Source organism: Gymnogyps californianus, chromosome 6, assembly GCF_018139145.2.
Source record: "Gymnogyps californianus isolate 813 chromosome 6, ASM1813914v2, whole genome shotgun sequence".
In the NCBI taxonomy this organism is placed as follows: domain Eukaryota; kingdom Metazoa; phylum Chordata; class Aves; order Accipitriformes; family Cathartidae; genus Gymnogyps; species Gymnogyps californianus.
This window is the reverse complement of record NC_059476.1, coordinates 45,748-63,286: the sequence shown is the minus strand read 5'-3', so window position 1 is coordinate 63,286 and position 17,539 is coordinate 45,748. Positions and strand designations below refer to the sequence as shown.

The following is a 17,539-nucleotide window of genomic DNA, read 5'->3' as shown; positions in this document are numbered from 1 at the left end:
GCTATGCATGTATCTGTGCTTTGGGATTTCTGTCTGCAAAATAGAAAGATGAAATTACTGCCCCTGCCTGAACCTTCCAGAAATACTGCAAGGCTAGAAATTTGTAAGAAATTTGGACACATAGCAGTACTTGAAATAGGACAAACCTTATCTTTGTGGATGTTGATGTTGCTTCATGTACAAATCACTTAAACCACATTAAGTGAAAATGTGGTGGTGTGTGAAATCATTGTCCCATTTGAGTGGTTTTATTGTGACTACTGGACTTAATGCTGTGCATTTTTCATCTCGAGTAGGTTTCTTGCTAGGACGTGGGAAATATCTGAATTTTCCTTAGGTTCACCACTTGTTTAAGTCGCTTTTGCTTGAGCCTAGGCAGACCCTAGGCAGACCAATCTATCTCCAGCACAATTTTTTCTTTCTTTTAGGGAGATTGGCACTTCCTTTGTTGAAACGTCTAAGTCTGTCTACATCAAAGCTGAACAGCTTGGCTATTGGTCTGCGTCAGATTGCAGCATCCTCACAGGACAGCGTCGGCCGGGTAATTCGACGAACACGAATAGCAAAAGATCTGGATTTGGAGCAGGTGACAGTGCCTATTGGTGTCCTTCTTGTGATCTTTGAGTCCCGTCCTGACTGTCTTCCACAGGTATGTAAGGAGGGCAGACTATACTGTTGGGAATTCTTTGATGACAAAAGAAAGGGTATTTCTGTGGTGAGCAATTGGGAGGCTGCAGGAAGTCTTGTCTCGAAGGACTCTTGCTTGGATTCTTCTAAAATTGATTTTGTTGGCATCCCTATTTTTCCTGCAGAGATATTCTCAGGACTTGTTTCTGCGGTGTTCAGAGTTATTCAGGCCTGGGTTTTTTGTTTTGGGTGTTTTTGTGGTTTTTTGGTTTTTTTTAAACCCAACATATAGAAGGAGTTATCTTACATTCAGATGGTACAGTTCCTGCATGTGTCTTACAAATGTATGTTCAGTGCCTAACTCATAGCTTGGGAGGCTCCTACCAATAAGCACTTGTTTTATCTGTCCATGCTGCGTACAGCTAAACCGCAGGCTGGGATTAAACAGGAACTGTTTAATACAGATGCTAGTAATTAACTGTAACTGTTAGGAATACATGATTAAAAAAAAGAATTTAAAAAAAAGCTGAGCACAGAAAGCACAGAAGTTCCAGGCTTTGAGTGGTCTGTCCTGTACTGATACTGCTTGTGTGCAGTGAGGCGGAATGATAGCTTTTACTCAGTTGTAGTGAGATGGGTGTGAGGAAGAATGGTGTTCTAAGTTCTTAAGTACTGAAGTTGCTGGAAAGGCTAGTGAAAATCTCGAATAGTGTACTGTAAGTGAATGTCATTTATCTTGTGCCAGGAATAAGGCAGGCATCTTAAAGGCAAATACCTTCATCTTGCAGCGCTGTGTGGGAGTATTACTGTGAGTAAATGCTGTTATAATGTATGAAAATATGTGGGCTGAACTAACGTTGCAGAGGCAACCTTGATCTTATTTTCTAACTCCCGAGTACTTTACTGAGCAACTGTAGTAGATTTTAAAAAGAAAACAAAAAACCGTCATTATTAACACTATTTCCCACAATTAACATTAGGTGTCTAGGAAGATTGATTGAGGAGTTCTCTAACGTATGAGCAGGTGTTTGAGGAGAAAGTGGGTACAGGCACTTTAAAAGGAAGTGAGACTCAACCAGTGGACAGCTTGGTACTTCATGCCCGAATTTTGTGAGTGGTCCCCATTTCATACTGAAAGGGAGTATGCTGTAGGCAGAGTTCCCATGAAATGAAAAGGCACTAGTCTCCCTTGTCTACCATTATTAGCTCCTTGCTGCTAGTTCTGTTCTTCATAGATAACCAGTATGTTTCCTTGTTGAATTCTAGTCTGTCTTCCTGGACTTCAACCCTGGTCTCTTGCCTTGCGTAGCTGATGTCTCCCTCTTTCTCTTCCCCTTTATCTTATCTTAAAACTTACACCAGACTGACTCTTGCTGGCTTTTTTCCCCGCTTTGTTTTACAGACTTGGAATAGCTTGTCTTGGTAGTTGCTTTTCTTCCTGCCAGCCTCCTGTCCTCATACTCACATCAGGTTCTCTGATGCAACTTCAGAGGATCATCTTTGATACCTCTGCATTTGAATTGCGTGGTTTCTGTCCCATGCTGTAGCCAATAGTAGGATGGTCTCTGAGTGCAGAGGAGCAGTTGCCTCCTCTTAGTTTACTACTGCATCTCCTGCTTGTTTGGGTAAGCAATTACAGGGAAAATCTGACTTTGCCCTGGAAGAGAGCGTGCTCCATTGGCTCCCTGAAGATAGCTTACGCAGAGTTAGGTCAGTGCTGAGAGTTCAGTCTTGAGTTGCAGTAAAGGTGAAACAATTGCAGATTACCAGTTAAGATTTAATAAGCTTCTAATGAGCATATACAAATAGCATATTTGCCTATAATACATACAAGGTCAAATTGCGTGCATCTTTCACAGGCTGCTTCCTATAGATCCCACCAAATCCGATTGTTGCTCTGAAGTATAGTCATGCTCTACTATTCTTTGAAGGGACTGAACTGTTTTGAAACCCCTTATCTTCTGTTCTCCTTTTAATTACAATTTTTTTTTTTGTGTCTTAATTCTTGATTTTTTTTTTTCTTTTCATTTTTTCAAATCAGTTCATAACCTTTCTTTTAATCTTATGCCTGCAGAGCGGAATTCTTTATTTAAATAAGCTTATTTGTTTAGCTTTCCCTTGTGATACTGACCTTTGTAGAGGCAGATACTTACAAGGTGCTTTCAAAATACAATCGAACTGCTTTTTAGTGTCTAGTTTTATAAGTTAGAAAGACACACAATATCTACGTAAGTCAGGCTTCCTAGACTATTATACTTTAGTGTATTTTTCTGAAGTATTTCTTATTTTTCAATATTCTTTTCAAATTGCTGACAGCCGGATGAGGTAGAATATCAAACATTGTGATTGTTGTTATCCATTTGATATTAGAAGGGGAAAGGAGGTGATCTGAGGAGATGTATCTGATGGGTTTAACATTTTTCTGTATGAATTGGCGTCTAAAGTGTGCCACTAAGCTAACTGCTTGTTAGGTGTGAGCCTGGCTAATTCTGGCATCCGCATCTGAACAGCATACAATTGATATACTAAGCAGTGCAGGTTTGGTGATGATACATACAGATGATGATAATGATACATATGATCTTTCCCAGAAGATAGCAATACAGTAAAATAACTTCAACTGCTTAATTTGTTCATTCTAAAAGGGTCTGGAGAGGAGGTGATTTTGTTTTCTAAAGGAGTGTATGCTATTTTTCTTTTTCAAATAGGCGGACAAATTGTGAGGCCATTGTGAATGGGATTGGGGTGAGGAAGACAAAAAGGGATACAAAAGTAAAATAAGTCTGGGAAGAGAGCTTTACCATGTCTGACATACTCCTAGGTAGAAAAGAACAAAAAACTGAAACAAACAATAAAAAACTTACCACCACCCCCCTGTTAAAGAGGTTTTCAGTTTAGTGGGGAAAACATCAATAAGAACTAGTGTCTGGAGATTGAATAAATTGGGTGTATGTTTTCAGCAGAAGTCATTTTTTTTTATCTAGCTTCCAAAAAGCGGTGGCTTCTTTGGAGCATTTTTTTGAAATGGTCTAGTTGCGTTGCTGGACTCAAATGGGTGAAATCTGGCACCTTAAACAGAAAGGCACAATATCAGTCAGTTCCTTCTGGTTATAAACATGAAAGCAAAGTGATACAGGTGATGCTGGGCCTATTGTCTAGAAGTTTTTTTCCCCACACTTACGGCAAGTGTTGTCTATTTATGACTTCTGTTTTAGACAGCACAATGAAAATGTTCTTCCTGCTCACAGGAAGAGCTCATTAGCCACTTTCTGCCAGAATGGTTAAGGACAAGAGTTCTTGGACATAAAATTATTCTCCTTGGGGTGAGAACGTCCACACAGCTACCCAATTCATACCAGAGCCTATGTCCAGGGTTTCCTCTGACTTGTCCACTGCAGTCACCCCCTGGCAATAGTACCCTGAAAACTCAAGTTTGTTCCTGAAACACTAACACATTTCATTTCTGGAGTTAAATGTGCTGTTACTTGTAATGATTTTTTGGTGCCATAAAATGAAAACCATAGATTAACATTGAGTAAATCAACAGGATTAAAAATCCTGTTCTTAATCTGTTTTGAGGGTGTTATTCCGACAGAAGAGAAAGATAACTTTTCTCTCTCTCTCTCTTTTTTTTTTTTTTTTTTTTTTTTTTTTTAATTTAAAATAAATTCTTTTCTGACAGGTGTCTGCTTTGGCCATAGCCAGTGGAAATGGCTTACTACTTAAAGGAGGGAAAGAGGCAGCATATAGCAATCAAATTCTTCATCATCTGACACAAGAAGCACTCTCCATGCACGGAGTCAAAGATGCGGTGCAACTAGTAAGTGCCTAGAATTAAATCAACAATTTCTTTGCTATGGTATGTATAAAAAGTATGGGCAGAACTTGAGAGTTCAAACGGTAGACTGTTTGTATTGCAACTACCACAGGTGAACACAAGAGAGGAAGTAGAAGATCTCTGCCGTTTGGATAAGCTGATAGATCTAATCATTCCACGTGGTTCATCACAGCTAGTCAGGAATATCCAGAAAGCTGCTAAGGGAATCCCAGTGATGGGACATAGCGAAGGGATCTGTCATGTTTATGTGGACACGGATGCCAGCGTTGAGAAGGTCACACGAATAAGTAAGTTGGGAGAGGGTGACTTGAATTTCATGGGTGTAATTGAATTTCGTATTTGGAGTATGCGATATGGTTATGGTAATTGATAATTCATATGCTGTTCAAAATCTTTGTCGTAAATGTTATGTAACCAATTATCTACTCTTAAACCTCAGTCAGAGACTCAAAGTGTGAATATCCTGCTGCCTGTAATGCTCTGGAAACTCTCTTAATTCATCGAGACTTGCTGAGAACCCCGTTGTTTGATCAGATCATAGACATGTTGAGAGTAGAACAGGTTAGTCACTCATACTTTTGTTTTGTTTTGTGGTTTTTTTCCCTAACACTTTAGAAGCATTTGGTCTGGCTGGTGTAGCCCTGTTTGGTTTTATGATGGCATAACACTTAAGTTATCCATATGTCTCTTTGTACACGTAAATGAACTTACGGAGAACTTTCTCTGCTTCTCCACACAACCCCAAGTTTTTCCGTAGAAATGATCCAAAAGCAGCTTCTTCAGGACAGCTACATGCCATTATTGGGATACAAATACTTCCTTTTATATAGCAAAAATCATCTTCTGCCTTAGAAGAGCATATACACAACCCTTTCTCTACCCTTCTTAATTCTGACTTAATTGCTGTTAACCTTCCAGACGCAAAGCTGCTGCTTCTTGAATCTATTAATTTAGCTTCTTACCCAAGTGAATTCCCTTTCTGTTTTTCTCCTTTCTGAATCTGCTTCATCCACATTTTTTTTAAACCATTCATCTTGCATGCCCTTTATCCCCACCCATTTTCCCTCCTAGTATGTCAAAGGAACAGCGAAAGGACAGTATACTAATTAGTTGTCTTGACATGAGTAATGTTTTGTCAGTAAAGGTAGCAGAGATGCATCGGGAGAGAAATATCCATGAAGTAGTGTGAATTGCACATAAATCAAGGATTTTCACACAGCAGTATGTATTTGGCAAATAGAGTGTACAGGCAGTGATTAATGCAGGTAAAATAGAGAGGCCATATGTTCTGATGATGTTGAAAGGGTCATAGTAAAAGAAGCTGATAGGTAGTCAGGAGTAAGTCCTCACTTAATGGATTTTTTTTTTCATGTCTTGTTTGTTTTTTTCTTGGGAAGGGTAGAGTGAAGGGTAGATCTCTGGATTTTGGATGGGAGGAATGTGAGGACTAGTGCATTTCCGCCACCGCCCACCCAGCTCCTAATACAGTGGGGAGGATGTTACCTCTGTCAAATCTGATCTGACAACAAGAAACATGCAAATATTGGGCAGGATTATTCAATTAAAGTAATTTGTAGTTGCACAAGAAAATGCCGTTTTACAGATACCTTCTTAAAAGCCTTCAAACATCAAATTTTGCAGACTTGTGCCTTATTTCCCATTTATGTTTGTCTTGTCAAAATTTCCTGTGTCATTTGTATGGGGATTTCTCTGCTGTATCAGTTCTAAATTATCTTTCATTGTTTAGGTGTCTTGGCTGCTATGATTAATCTTAGAGGTTGATAATGCGTTAGATCTTCTTTATAACAAATGGAAAATATCTGCGTGAGTGTTCTTGTTTTGGACCCAGTAACCCCTTTGTGTCTGAAAGACATGCTTTAGAGAGGGCTGGTGTCAGTTTACAAAATAAAAGCGTAAAAGCCATTCAAGATCTTAAGTCTTTTGTAGGTGCAAACTTGGAAGCATTCCTGTAGTTATTCTCTGCACTGCAGTTGCTTTCTTAAAACAAGGGCTGGCTGCGATATCTTAGCTGTTTTCCCAGTACTAGTGTTGTACTCTCCTCCTGCCTGATGACTTTCTAAGTGATGCGATTGCTTTAAATAATTTGAAATGAGTCCTGAACTAGGAGCATGTCGTGGTAGGTAGCCAACCTAGCAGGTCAGCTATTGCTTGTTGCTAGTTCACCAATCTGCTAGGTTTCCCAAAGTGTAGCCTTATTTTTCTTACACTGCATGCAGTCAACATTTGATTCACAAATGTTGTGGGTTAACTGCAGTCAGCAGCTAAGCACCATCCAGCTGCTTGCTCTGTCTCCCCTGCCCCAAGTGGGACAGGGGGAGAGAATAAGAGGAGCAAAAGCAAGGAACCTTGTGGGTTGAAAGAAAGATAGTTTGATAAGCGAAAGAAAGAGGAAGAAGAAAGGGGAGGAAGAGGGAAAAAAACAAAACCAAAAAACCCAACCCCCAAAAACCCACACGAGTGAGGCAAAGCTGATTACTCACCATCTGCCACAAGTACACCAATGCCCAGCCAGTCTCTGAGCAATGCCTACCTTCTTCAAAAACCCCCCTCCCTTCAGTTTATATTGCTATGCATGACATTTATATGGCATGGAATATCCCTTTGGTCAGTTTGGGTCAGCTGTCGTGTTTGTGTCCCCTCCCAGCTTCCTGCACACTCCCAACCTTCTTGCTAGGGGGACAGAGTGGGGGAAAAAGAGAAAGCCTTGACGCTGTGCAAGGCTTGATGCTGTGTTGTTCAGCAACAGCCAAAACATTGGTGTGTTTTCAACACTGTTTTAGTCACAAGTCCAAAACATAGCACCGCGGGGACTGCTATGAAGAAAATTAACTCCATCCCACACAGAGTACAAGAAGCCACACTTTCACCTGGAAGCACAAAATGTTTCTGGTATTGCAGGTGAAGATTCACGCTGGCCCAAAGTTTGCATCTTACTTGACGTTCAGCCCTTCAGAAGTGAAATCTCTCCGCACAGAATACGGGGACCTGGAGTGCTGCATTGAGGTGGTGGACAGTGTCCAAGAGGCTGTTGAACATATCCACAAGTATGGAAGTTCTCACACGGATGTTATCATCACAGAGAATGGTTAGTGATTAGTCTGCTTCCTTAAGCTACTGTTTTGGTTTGACTGCCAGTTCTTGGTGTTAGTGTAACTACTCACATTGCAGTAGTTGTTCTTTTGGGCCTGTAGTAGGCATAACCAACTGGAGGCCTATGAGCTGAATGTGCCTACAGTGCTGTTTAGCTCAGAGAAAACATGTTGTGTGGCCCTTATTCCAGGACGTTAAGGAATGCGCTTGAGCATTGGCCGATGGCAAGTCAGAACATGCTCTTGCCAGGCAAATTGCTTTGTGTTCCTGGTATTGCGCAGACTTACTGCATCAGAGGGTTTTGCAGGAACGTCTCCTGAATCCTGGAGATGTCCTTAGGCCTCTGAAGGCTGATGAGGTGAGCTTCTATAGTACCTCAATGGAGGGAGTAGGGATTGTGGGGAAGATCAGACTTTATCCACTTTGTTTTCCCATGTCATTTTTATATCTTGCAAACAAGGACCACAAATGTTTTCCCCCTACCTCTCCCAGTCCTTTACTTCCCATTTCTGCATCCCTAGTATAAAAGCTATATTTATCTCAGTTCAGTTTCTTGCCTCTCTGTTGTGAACTTGTGCTCCTTTGTGCAGCTCTGTGCTGCTCCCATCCCTAGCACCTGTCCTGCATGCGGTTTGAACGCTGTGCCAGTTCAAAACCTAGCTAGAGCTGCACCTGGTTAAAGGTTGACTCTCCGACCAAACCAATCCTGGAACTCCTGAGGATCGGCTGCAGTAAGGTCATGTTGATCTGCGGCTGATCAGTGTGTGAGTCAAGCAGGCTTCTGTTTTTGTACCTCCTACCGAGCTTAAATGTGTGTCACTAAAAGGCATGCATTTGATACCATAACCCACTGCCACAGGACGTGGTGCACTAGTGATTTGCTAGGGAGTGTACTGGAAATAGAGCTGATCTTTAATGTTCATCTTGTCACTAAGGGCGACTGACCTGCAGCTCACAACCTTACAGAGAACAGAGTCCTCCAGAGGACTAAGACTTATGTAACTCTGCTGGGGCTTGCTCAGGTCTTGCATGTTCTGTGTTAAACTGGGTTAGTTAGCTGATTTCATGTGGTATTTCTGTATTGTATTTCCCAAATATTGCCTACAATAGCAATTTAGTTCAGGATTTTTTCATTATCTGGAACAATTCCATGTTTGAGATTAATGGAGAGCTGACTCTGTAGTTTAACGGTCTCAGTTTGACTGCAAAATGTTGTTTGGGGCAGCTGTCCTTTCTCCCCAGTCATACAACTGTCCCTGTTTGCAGGTTCTAGACTAGATGTATTTAGAATTAGAGATCTTTTTGCTTTCTTCTGATTTTTGCAAGCTTCTTGTAACATTTGCAGCTGTGTCTACTTGACAAGCATACTGGGAAGAAGGCATAAATGAACATGTCTTAGCTCAGGCTTTTAAATACTGTCTGATAAGGTTGCATGTGAAAGTTGTATTGTTCTATCTGTTCACTGTATTATGTTGTGTTTATTGGAGTGCATGATCATTCTGTATGTACTGGATTTTATTTTTCTCTCTGCCTCTTTCCCAGAGAAAACGGCAGAGTTCTTCCTCCAGCACGTGGACAGCGCTTGTGTCTTCTGGAATGCCAGTACCCGATTCTCTGACGGCTATAGATTTGGACTTGGTAAGAGAGAAACTACTGCAGGGATGTGACTGCAGGATTTGCTATTGTGCGAGAAGTGTGGCAGTCTGAATCCTGGCAGATAGGATTAGTCTCTGATCTTACTGTCTAATATAAGGTTTTCAGGAAAGGTACCGTAGGAAAAGTTGAAGCCTAGACATTTTATCCACACAGAACAGCAGATGGTTTAATACCTCTTTCCTGCCAGAACTAGCTAATACTGCTATACAGACTATGTAGATTAATGTAGCAGTAGGGAGCAAAGATGTTTTGGATCCTTTGAAACTCTGTTCAATCAGAATAAAGTATGCTGCGTGCATGTAATGATAGAAAAATGCAACACAGGATCTGAAAAATTGGTGAACAGTTTTTCTGTTGTTTATCTTTCTAATGATGCTGTAAAGAATGCCATGCTTCGTTCCTGCTGGGCAGACTGAGGTGCTGTCCCGTGTACCAGCCCTGCGGTGTTGAGCAATGAAAGGCAGGAACCAAACTGAGTATCAGCTGCTTAAATAAACAGGTGCACCTACTGTGAATTGCAGAAGACAGGGGAAACATTCTTTCCTGAGGTAGAAATTCAGAAATCTCCATAGCAGGCTGTTACTGTGTCAGCTGGAACATTCAGTGTTCCATGTGATTAAAAAATTCTAGTTAGGGTCTTGCAGTATCTCCTCAATATGATAAAAAAGGACATAAGATCACAACCTTGACTAATTTAGCTCTTTTTTTTTTTTTCTTTAAAGGATTAAACCCTCAGGAAACAAGTCTAAGATCCATGTAAGAGATACCTCTCTCACATCTTTCTCTCTAAAAGTAACTCTGTAGCAGCCAGAAGTATAAACATTACAATTTATAATGTAATAGTTAAGCTCCTCTAACATTTAAATCAGGTAAACATAACTTCTGGCATTTGGAGAGGAGCAGAGAGAGGCAGGTCACTGGAAGGCAGGCAGCTGTTTTTACATAAAGATGCAAAACTGCTTAGTATGAAGTGAACATCATTTGAGGATTAACTGCCTTTATCTTGTATGTTTCCTGCAGGTGCTGAAGTGGGAATTAGCACTTCTCGTATCCATGCACGTGGACCAGTGGGAATTGAAGGACTCTTAACTACGAAGTGGTTGCTGAGGGGGGACAATCATGTTGTTTCTGACTTCTCAGAGCATGGGAGCATGAAGTATCTTCATGAGAGCCTCCCTCTCCCTCAGAGAAATACCAGCTAAGAACATTGGGGTGGGGGGGAAAAGCCAGGGGTATAAATATTTCCTGAAGATATTCAGGCTTCAGGGTGCTCTCTGGGGAGGGAGTTTGTTTTTCATCTTCAGGGACGTTGTTTTCAGTCACTGTGCAGTACAATGAATACAAAATTATCCCATCTGTGAGATTTTTTTAGATCTCCCCCCCCCCGCCCCCCGCCTCTGTTTCCTTAGATAGTATCTGCAAACTGACCTCACTTTTCCCAGAGGCAGACTTCTTCAAAACATCCAGGTAACATAAGGAAAGATTTAAATATCTGCGGCGTTCTTTTTTTATCCCAGTGCTCCCTATAGCAAATATGCTTGGTGGTGGAACATGAATTTTCTTTTTTTAAGTCTTTGTTTTATTCAAGTATCTATTCTGGAGAACAAACTTGATAGTTTCTTTTTTTCAGTCTTATGATCATGGCAGCTCTTGAAAGCTGGAAAGCTTTACACTTACTTTCTTTGTATTTGATCACTCTTGTGATAAGGGATAGATGTTCCAAATGCATAGTAAGCTTTTGACCAAGAAACCTTTTATATCTAATTTCTTTGTATTGTTGACTATTGTAGATAAATAACACACCTGTCTACTACGTTAATTTTGTTACTTATTTGTACCGAAGGTTTATTTTTCTTTGGTTTTATATAAAACTTAAACCTTCCGCAACCCTTCTTCCGACAGCAGCACTACTTCGATGTTGGCTTTTCCTGACTAAAGCTCTGAAGTAAGGCTTCCCGTCGTGCACTGCAGCGCGTGGGTTCACGCCTGCAGCCTGCGGCGAGATGCTCAGCGCAGCTCTGCCTTGATCGCAGCCAGGCACAGCGGGCGGCTTGGTGCCCCGCAGCCGCTCCCGGCCCTGCCCTGCGCCCCGCAGCACACCCTGCGCCCCGCAGCCGCTCCCGGCCCTGCCCTGCGCCCCGCAGCACACCCTGCGCCCCACAGCCGCTCCCGGCCTGGCCCTGCACCCCGCAGCTGCTCCCGGCCCGGCCCTGCGCCCCGCAGCACTCTCTGCACCCCGCAGCCGCTCCCGGCCCTGCCCTGCGCCCCGCAGCACTCTCTGCACCCCGCAGCCGCTCCCGGCCCTGCCCTGCGCCCCGCAGCACTCTCTGCACCCCGCAGCCGCTCCCGGCCCTGCCCTGCACCCCGCAGCACAACCTGCGCCCCGCAGCCGCTCCTGGCCCTGCTCTGCGCCCCGCAGCACGGTGCTGCAGCCGCACGCAGGGGCGGCCCCCGCGCGCGCATGCGCAGGTGGGATGCGCGCCGGGGCGGGGCCCCGCGTCCTTTTCTGCCTGCTGCTCACAGCTGCTACTCCCGCCCTTTCTTCCGCGCCGTTGGTGGCTAGCGCATGCGCCGTGCTCAGGAGCCCCTGGCGGCACACCCCTCTCTCCCGGTCGGCGCATGCGCGGTGCGGAGGGGCAGCATGGCGGAGCGCAGGGGACGTTCCCCCTCCCCGCGGACGCTGAGGGCCCACGGACACCGGTGAGGCGAGCGAGATGCTTCGATAGCCGCAGATGTCTCCTGGTCGCTGGAGCCGGCACGGCGGGGGAACTCGGGACGGCACCGGGGTCCGCGACGCAGACCTTGCCGGGAGCGCGATGAGGGGGACTTTCCCGAGCCTTGTGCGGCCGTGAGGGCCCTGGTGTCGTCTCGGCGGCTGCCGGTGCGTGCGCTCGGCCCTGGGGACACGGGCAGCCGGGAGCGGCGGGCAGGTCCCGGAGCAGGACGGTGGTGCGGCGGCCCGGGTGACGGTACGGCTGGGGCACGCCTACCCGAGATTGCTGGCGAGTCGCAAGGAAGTTTAAAACCGACCGATCGAACAGATGTAAGGATGTTTTGAATCAGGCACGATAAAGGCAACCCTAAGAGAGGTACCGGAGAGCTGTTATTGGGGAAGCAGGAAGACAGAGAAAAAACACATCCCCCCCCCAGTCCGGGTACCTGGAGGTCTCCCCGCCGCCCGGCACGAACCGCGGGTGCCTCCCTAACCAACGAAAGCTTCCCCGAGCCTTCCCCAGCCCTGCTCACCCCACACAAGCCTGCAGGTAGCACTGGGTCCCACGTGTGCTCTCCTACCTCTCCGGGCACCCAGCCCCACCCAGGCAGCCACCTGCAGCACCCATATGCACTCAGCATCCCTCTGGGATGGGACCCCCACCCTGACCCCCTGAGGCAACCCCCCTCCTTGCACACTTCTCCCCCACCCTCCCCCCAACCCACCAAAACAGGCCCTACAAGTTCTGAAACCATCCATAAATCCTGTACAAAGCGCCCAATGATCCCCCCATCCAGCCCCAACACTGAAATACTCCATACCCTGCCCCAACTTTTCACCAACTCCAGAACCTTCCCCAAAGCCTGTCCCACTGCCTCACAAAAACCCCAAATGCTGTCCTAACAGCAGCAAGCTAGCCCTTGAATACACTTTATTCTCGTATAACATGTCATTAGAATCAATTAGGGGAAACAGTGCTATCGCCAGAAAGTTCTACAGAAGGAAGAGTTCTAGCATGGACTAAAATAACTTCTGTTAAAAACTGCTTGTTGTTTTTGTCTCCCAGGGGCAGCACTGAGGATTAAGTAATCCATTCTTACCCTGTAGATACCATTGACTGTATTTGGCTTAGCTTTGATTTGGTGGTTTCTGATTTGTTTTATCATATATGCATATGAACTATATGTAATACTTTTTAGAGTAATTGGCATAGCTGAAGTTGAAGAACTCAGAAGAAGGTAAACCATATGAAGAATAAAATTAAGCAGATCAAACTGTTTCTATCTCCAAACAAGAGAAACGCTGTTTCTCCTGGTGAGGAAGGGTCACTATTAATAGTCTTCAGGATAATAGATCACCAACATATAACTCAAGCTTTACATGTAACAGAAAGTATGATACATATATTTGTGTGTATGTGATTTTATGCATCAATGAAGTTTTATAAAGAGCTGTAAGACATCAAGTTATTTTCTAAGTGGATGTTAGTTAAGTGACCGGAGCTACAAAACAGGAATTGATAGAGAAACATCTGAATTGTAAAATTCTCTAGGCAGTGTTGAGAACAGAACACACAGTAAGCCCCAGGCGCTTTGGTCTGTGTCCCCGTCTTCCCTGATCTGGTCCCTCCCTGCCCACCTGTGCCTGTCCCCTCCTTCCCATTGCTGCCTGCCTCTCTGCCTGTCCCTCCTTCCATCTGTCTATTGCACTGTTCTTCATCCCTCCCTTCTCTCCATGCTTCCCAGATCCCTTGCCTATCCCTCCACCTCTTCCTACTCGAGTCTCTCTTTACCCTCTTAACCCCCCCCCCCCCCCCCGCACCCTGCTGCTTGTGCATCCTTCCTGTCCTCTGCCTGACTCTTAATCTCCCTTTTCCTCTCCTCCCGTCCCCGTCCTTCTGTCTGGGTCTATACATCTCTCTCTTCCACTTCCTGTCTCTCCAGCTTTCCAACCTCTTTCTCTCTCCATCCCTCTGTCCAGCGCCACATCTCTCTGTTTTTCTGTTTTTCTCTCCATCCCTCAATCAGGCTCTCCATCTGCCTCTTTCTTCCCCCTCCCTTTGGCCCTTCAACCTCTGTCCACCTCTTCGTTACTCTCTTTGCCTTTCCATCCCTCTGTCCACCTCTCCACCTCTCTCTTTGCCTTTCCATCCCCTCTGCCTGGTTCCCTGTACCTCTGTCCAGCTCCCTGACCCTCGTTTCCACTCTATGTATTCTTGTCTATCGCTCTCCATCCCTCTTTTTCTCTCCATGAATCTGGTTACCTGTCCCTCTGGTCCTCTCAGTCTCCCTGATCCTCTCAATCTCATCTTAATTTCCTTTGTTGCCCACCCCTCTTTCCGGTTCCCTGTCCCTCTATCTGACTCTACAAAATGCTCTTCCTCTCTTTGGGTCCCCATTCCTGTTTTTTCCTTTTTCATCCCTCTGTCCACATCTACATCCCTCTCTTCTACTCCCTGTCCTTCTGTCTGGCTCCCTGTTCCCTTTTTCCCTTTTCCCCCCTCTCTTCAGTTCCCTGTCCCTCTGACTACCCATCCATCTCTCTTTCTCTCACTTGCTGCCTGTTCCTCTTTTTGTCTTTCTAGCCATCTCTGCTGATCCCCATCCCCATTGTTCTCGCTGTCCCTCTCTCAAGTTCTCCATCCTTCTCACTCTTCCTGTCGTTCTGTCTGGCACCCTATTGATTTGTTCAGTGACTTTTCCCTCTTTTCCTCTCTTCATCCCTTTGTCCACTTCTACAGCCCTCTTTTGCTTTCTTCTGCTCTGATCCCTCTGTTTGGCCCTCCATCCTTCTCTTTCTCTTCCTTCTGTCCAGCTCCTCATCTCTGTCCAGCTCATGGTCCCTCTCTTTCTCTTCCCATGCCTCTGTCCACCTAGCCATCCCTCTTTTTCCCTATCCATCTGTCTGTCCACCTCCATCTGTCTTTTCCACTCCTCCACTGTCTGTCTGGATCGTCATCCCTCTTTTACACTCTGTGCTCCTCTGTTTGCCTCTCAATCCCTCTTTTCCTCTCTTCCACTCCTGTTCTGCACCAGGGGGGCACTGGGAGGCTGGTGAGGTCAGAGAGAGAGATGGTGCCAGGTTCTTTCTGGATCTCAGTAAGAAAGGCCTGACAACAAATGGCTTAATAAGATAGAGTTATAGTAAATGGAGTTACATCAGGCTGGCAGCCAGTCACCAGCGGGGTTCCCCAGGGCTCAATTTTAGGGTCAGTGCTCTTTAATGTTTTTATAAATTATCTGGACGCAGGAATCAAATGTACATGAATTAAGTTTGCCGATGATACTAAACTAGGAGGAGCTGCAGGCTCCCTCAAGGGTAGAGAGGCCTTACAGAGAGATCTGGATAGACTAGAGAGCTGGGCAGTAACCAACCGTATGAAATTTAACAAGAGCAAGTGTTGGATTCTCCATTTGGGATGGGGTAATCCTGGGTATACGTGCAAATCAGGGGACGAGAGGCTGGAGAGCAGCCCTGCGGGAAGAGATCGGGGGTTTGGGTTGATGGCAAGTTGAATATGAGTCAGCAGTGTGCCCTGGCAGCCAAAACGCCCAACCAAGTCCTGGGGTGCATCAAGCAGGAGATTGTTGCACTCTACACTGCACTGGTGCGACCCCACCTTGAGTACTGCATGCAGTTTTGGGTGCCTCAATATAAGAAGGACATCAGACTATGAGAGTGTATCCAGAGGAGGGTGACCAAGATGGTGAAAGGTCTCGAGGGCAAGACTTGTGAGGAGCAGCTGAGGTCTCTTGCCTTGTTCAGCCTGGAGAAGAGAGCTGAGGGGTGCCCTCATCGCAGTCTGCAACTTCCTCGAGGGGGGCAGCGGAGGAGGAGGTGCTGATCTCCTCTCTCTGCTGACCAGTGACAGGACATGAGGGAATGGAATGAAGCTGTGTCAGGGGAAGTTCAGATTGGACTGAACTTTCAGATACTAAAAGGTTCTTCACTGAGAGGGCGGTCACAGCACCAAGCCTGTCAGAGTTCAAGGAGCATCTGGATGATGCTGTTACTCATATGGTTTAGTTTCAGGTCGTCCTGCAAGGAGCAGGGCGTTGGACTCGATGATCCTTATGGGTCCCTTCCAACTTGAGATATTCTGTGATTCTGTGATTCACCCTCTGTCTCATACTTACCTCCTTTTATGCTTTACTCAGCTCTAGGGCTGCAGAGTGACAACATTCAGCCAGCTCTTCCCTGATTTTATCGAGCATTTTAAAAATTGAACATCCTCACTTTCCTCTTTAGTCAGAGACCCCCTCCTGAAACGCCCTTCTGTGGCTCTGAATGGCTGTTTTTGAGTTGAATTTTATTAAAATGAACAATTGACGCATCTCAAGCAGGGATGAGCTGAATGGATTTAAAAGCATCTGAACCTATTTGAACATTAGAAGTTGTCAAATTTAGAATCTTTTCAATCAAATGACCTGGAAGTGAACCATGAAAAACATAGAAGCATCCCTGGCTTTGAACTTTGGCTTCTTGCGTGCAGCCTCTGGGGGAACTGCTCATGTGATCCTCAGCACAGCGCAGCTTGAACAGCCCAGTTTTCTCGCTGCTACCTCTCTTCTGTCTACATGATGAGTACCTTTCACTTGTCAGATGTCTGCCCCAGACTTTGAGCCTCACCTCTGCTACGCTTCTGTTCTCTCATTTATTTTACCTCACCTCCCTTCTTTTTCTTGTTTGCTTTCTCCGGTATATTTATCTGCCTCCTGACAATAGGCCTTCCCTTAGCAGCTGGACATGTTTTCAGATACTTCATTGTTTCTCTAATGCAATACAACTGCCAGTCTCAGTGAGGACAATATAAGGAATGATCCCTAAAGCATCAGCTGATGGATGGAGAGCCATCCAGATTGTTTTTAATGCAAGCATGCGCACTGCACACTTTTCCCCTTTAATTTCTATATGTGAGCAGGAAGGACTTCTCTGTGATTTTAGTATCCAAAGGAATAACTAGTCAGATAAAAGCCTCATTCAATTTAGTAGTTTTATTGAGAATAGCTCTCTGAAGTAGAAGGAAGAAATGTGCAGAATTCAGGGGAAAACGGACACTCAGACACAGAGACACACTCACACCATCCTGGTCAACCAACTGGCCGGGTCCAAGGACCTAGGATGTCAGGGCTCCCAAGACCAGAAAACACACAGCACAGCCAACTGGGCTGCCCCGGTCTTCCCTGTTACTGCACTGGGTCACCACATGAGTCCCCATGGGAGGATTCCAGAGCCCATTCCCAACTGTCTTTGGCCTTGTACACTTGTACACCCTACCCCTGCTCAGCTGAGCCTGCTTGGACTGAGGCTGTATTTTTCCTGATTGCATTCAAAGCCCACATCTTCCATTTGCAGCTGATTCCCACTGACCTTGGCTGTGTCTCCCTCATCTTTCTTCAGTCACACTGAAAGCTGCAAAGCCTGTTTCAGCCTACATCGCAACTATTTCAGTGTGGCTTCACACAGTTCATATTTTTAGCATCCAGTGTTACCTAAAGGAGAGATTTCTTAGTTCTTTCAGCATTAAAAAAAGAGCTCGTGCGTTTCCCAACATTGCACTTTTATTCTCTGTTAGCTAGAATCACTTCAGTGAA

General features: G+C 45.1%; 1 protein-coding gene across 10 annotated transcripts in view; it reads left to right on the top strand.

The window, feature by feature from the left end:
• ALDH18A1 (aldehyde dehydrogenase 18 family member A1) overlaps nt 1-10,444 on the top strand; it is a 148,437-nt gene extending 137,993 nt beyond the window's left edge. For all 10 annotated transcript variants that reach the window (XM_050899102.1, XM_050899100.1, XM_050899096.1 and 7 more), the window contains 7 exons: nt 429-649; nt 4,310-4,447; nt 4,557-4,752; nt 4,905-5,026; nt 7,385-7,571; nt 9,119-9,214; nt 10,253-10,444. In XM_050899102.1, coding sequence (XP_050755059.1) covers nt 429-649; nt 4,310-4,447; nt 4,557-4,752; nt 4,905-5,026; nt 7,385-7,571; nt 9,119-9,214; nt 10,253-10,434 — 1,142 coding nt within the window. In that variant the 3' untranslated portion in view covers nt 10,435-10,444. The remainder of the gene's footprint in view (nt 1-428; nt 650-4,309; nt 4,448-4,556; nt 4,753-4,904; nt 5,027-7,384; nt 7,572-9,118; nt 9,215-10,252) is intronic.
• Nucleotides 10,445-17,539: the final 7,095 nt, after the last annotated feature.